This window comes from Ananas comosus, linkage group 6, assembly GCF_001540865.1.
Source record: "Ananas comosus cultivar F153 linkage group 6, ASM154086v1, whole genome shotgun sequence".
Taxonomy (NCBI): domain Eukaryota; kingdom Viridiplantae; phylum Streptophyta; class Magnoliopsida; order Poales; family Bromeliaceae; genus Ananas; species Ananas comosus.
In genome coordinates, this window is record NC_033626.1 from 10,145,358 (window position 1) to 10,148,794 (window position 3,437).

At 49.4% G+C, this 3,437-nt stretch overlaps 1 protein-coding gene across 1 annotated transcript in view; it reads right to left on the minus strand.

Annotated features, from left to right (window-relative positions):
- LOC109712115 (glucan endo-1,3-beta-glucosidase 10) overlaps positions 1 to 1,800 on the minus strand; it is a 17,760-nt gene extending 15,960 nt beyond the window's left edge. Inside the window, exons 1-3 of the mRNA XM_020235542.1 lie at positions 1,426 to 1,800; positions 624 to 1,285; positions 4 to 503 (exon numbers count right to left, since the gene is read on the minus strand). Of these exons, the coding sequence (XP_020091131.1) occupies positions 4 to 503; positions 624 to 1,285; positions 1,426 to 1,519 (1,256 nt within the window). The 5' untranslated portion in view covers positions 1,520 to 1,800. The remainder of the gene's footprint in view (positions 1 to 3; positions 504 to 623; positions 1,286 to 1,425) is intronic.

Genomic DNA, 3,437 nt, shown 5'->3' on the forward strand with positions numbered 1-3,437 from the left:
GCCCTGCAGTCCGCCCCTCCCTCCCCGCACGCGTAGTCCAGCCCCCTCTGCAGCCGCTCCTTCCCCACCACCCCATTCGCCACGCACCACCTCTCCCCCGTCCCCGTCCCCTTTCCCCCTCTCTCCTCCTCCCACCTCAACCCTCCCCCACTGCTGCTGCTGCTGCTGCTCCCATTGCCGCCGCCGAGGACGAAGTCGATGTCGTAGACCTTGTCCTCGGAGGGGTAGAAGAGGCCGTAGTTGCGCTCCGAGGTGGGGCCGGGCTTCAGGTCCTCGTTGAACAGCCCGAACAGGAACACGTCCACGTCCCCCTGCGGCCGCCGCGGCGTCCCCGCGTTCCCCGACAGCACGCGCCGCACCAGGTTCCCGTTGTACGCCGCCGCGTTCCCCGCCCCCGCCCCCGTCTCCTTCCCGTCCCCCTTCGACGGCCACCCCGTCTCCGACACCACCACCCTCACCTCCTCGCCCCCCACCGCCCCCATCGCCGCATACACCGCATCCACCTATTATAATAATAATAATAACATCATCATCGATCATCATCATCATCATAATAATACTAACGTACAACACAAAACTCAGTAGTAGTAGTATATATATATATATATATAAGGCACGCACACCTGGGCGTCGAAGAGGCTGTAGTACTTGAGGCCGCTGCCCGGGTCGAGGACGCCGGCGTTGGGGCGGAAGAGGGCGTAGTCGAGGGAGATGAGCGCGGCGTTGGCGGAGTAGGCGAAGAAGGGGTAGGCGTTGACCATGAGATAGGAGCCGGTGCGGCCGAGGAGGTCGAGCATCGGGCGCATCACGGGCTCCGCGAGGTCGCTCCGGAACGCGCCCGCGGAGGGCGGGTACGAGGCGCGGAGCGCGGTGAGGGCGATGGGGGAGGAGACCTTCACGGCGGCGTCGAGGCCGAGGCGCGCGAGCGCGGCGTGGACGTTGGTCATGGCCGGGACGAGGAGCGCGGTGAGGTTGCGCGGGCTCGCGAACACCTCGTTGCCCACGGCCACGGCCGCGATCTGGGTCGCCGGGTAGTACGCCGCCACGTTGCGCTGCACCCACCCGAGCGCGTAGCCCGGGCGCGACGCGGCCGCGGCGAGGAGCTCGTTGGGGAGCGCCACCACCACCCTGATCCCGGACCCCGCGAAGGCGCGGAGCACGCCCGGGTCCGCGTCGTACAGCTTCACCTGCGTTATGCCCTGGGACTTGAGGAGCTCCACCACCTTGGGCGGCGGTGGGAGGTTGTTGGCCACGCGCCCGTAGTTCACTCCTATAGACCCACCCTCTGCAGTAAAAAAAAAAAAAAAACAACCAAACCAAAAAAAAAACAAAACATGGGGAATTAAGCAGCAAAATGTGGGTGGAGAGAGCGAAAAACGCGAGATGGTTACTGCCCAAAATGGCGTTGTGCGTTGGTTTTGTTACCTGCGGAGTGTTTGGAGGAGAGGAGGGAGAGGAGGAGGAGGAGCGAGAGGGAGCGAGCGCTGAGAGGTCCCATGCTCTCCGACAAACAGAGCATGCGGAGAAGGGCAGGGTGGTGAACGAGGAGGGGAAATGTGGGATGAGAAAAGGAGGCTCCTTTATTGTGTATCTACCCACTAATGTTCCTTATAAAGGAGAGAGAGAGAGAGAGAGAGAGAGAGAGAGGAAGCAGAGGTTGCGGAGAAGACGAGAGTGGGGATGGGTTTATAAGCTTTTTTTTGCGTTCGAGCCGTTGCAAGTGAGGAGTGGGGAGTAGTGACCAGTGGGAGTGAGGTGATGGGGATTGGGGAAGTGGGCCCGGCCCACGTAGGAGTTGTATGGTTTGGCGTAGAGAGAGAGAAAGAGAGAGATGAGAGTGGGGATAGTGAGTGCGATCGTAATTAGCGCTGAGATAAATAGGAGAAATTAATTTTGTACACCTGATAAAAATCTTAAAATTATTATCTAACTTATTAAATTATATCTCATAATAATATTTAAACTCTCATATAATATATATATATATATATTATTATTATTAATTTTTTAGACTATTTAATACCGCACCAGTATATTTTTTAAATGTTGTGATATTTAATATACAAATTTTTTAGACGGTGCAAAGCACATTTTCTTTTATTTCAAGATCCTGAGAATCAAAATTTGTAAGCGGTGCATGATACGTATGGATACACCGGGTGCAGAAAATAATGTTTTTCAAATACACGGAGTTTGGCGGGTACGTGTCGGATAAAGAAGGGGCGTCGTAGCGACGTTTGTGCGAGAGTGGGGACTAGACGATCGGGGGCCCAAGTTTCCAACACGCACTGCGCGCCGAAGAAGGGCGCGGGGCCCATCCACGCGGTCGACCGTTTGTAGAGAGAGAGAGAGACAGATGAGAGAGAGAGAGACGTGGGAGACTTTCGAGAGCCCGACTGAACCGGGCCGGATTCAAGTTGTGCTACGTTCAATCCGAATCCAACCCAAAATAATTTTCTGAGCTCTCTGTGTCAGAATTTAGGCCCAAAATTATTGAAGAAGAGATAGTCCGATCCAAATCCAGGCCCGTAGCGCGATACTCATGGGACTTATATAGGCTCATTTTCAAAGCAATATATAGTAATACATATAATAGTTACTAATAATATATAGTCCAGACAAATAGATCACTCGGTAATCAAAGTCAGGTCCTAAAGACAGCTATACGTGTTACTGCTAAATATATCTATGTTAGCACTCAATAAGCCATGCACTACCTACTAGCGAGCGGAGTACAATTTTCACAACCCTTATAGATACTATCATCACAGATATAAACACAGACCAGGCAAACTATTAAAAACGAGAGAGAAAAAATAACAACCTGCACATCTGCTTGATGAGATGATAAAAATTTAACGATCATATTATTTTACACACTATATATTCTCTAGCGGCAAATAGAGGCACTGGAAAATATATACTACAAACAGCCCAAAAAGAGGCACCACTTGGTACTCTATCATTCGAATAAAAGATAGACTAATGGAAACTCCAATATTTGATAAAATACATATTATTACTACTATATCGGCATTCATACAGATTATGGAATTCATTTTATATATCCTTTCATTTAGTAACAAAATATTAGTAACATAAATCTAGGAGCCTAATAATATACTCAATAAAATATATTTTAGATTGACTGATTATCTAGCCGCAAGATTCATTGGGCTCAGTAACCTACAAAGTTTATTCTATGGAGATTTCAAACTAAAATTGTGATAATTAAGAGATGTTCGCTAGATGTATGTATGCACAACGGTTACGTGAGAAATCTTGACATATGTTTTGGAATTTTAAAAAATATAGATCTTATACAGATCGTATAATTATATATCAAAAAGGATCAGTAATTCCTATCTAAACGCAGAGAATCATAAGATTGGTGCGAGATATCGACTAATGTCGATCTAATACTTATCTTAAGATGT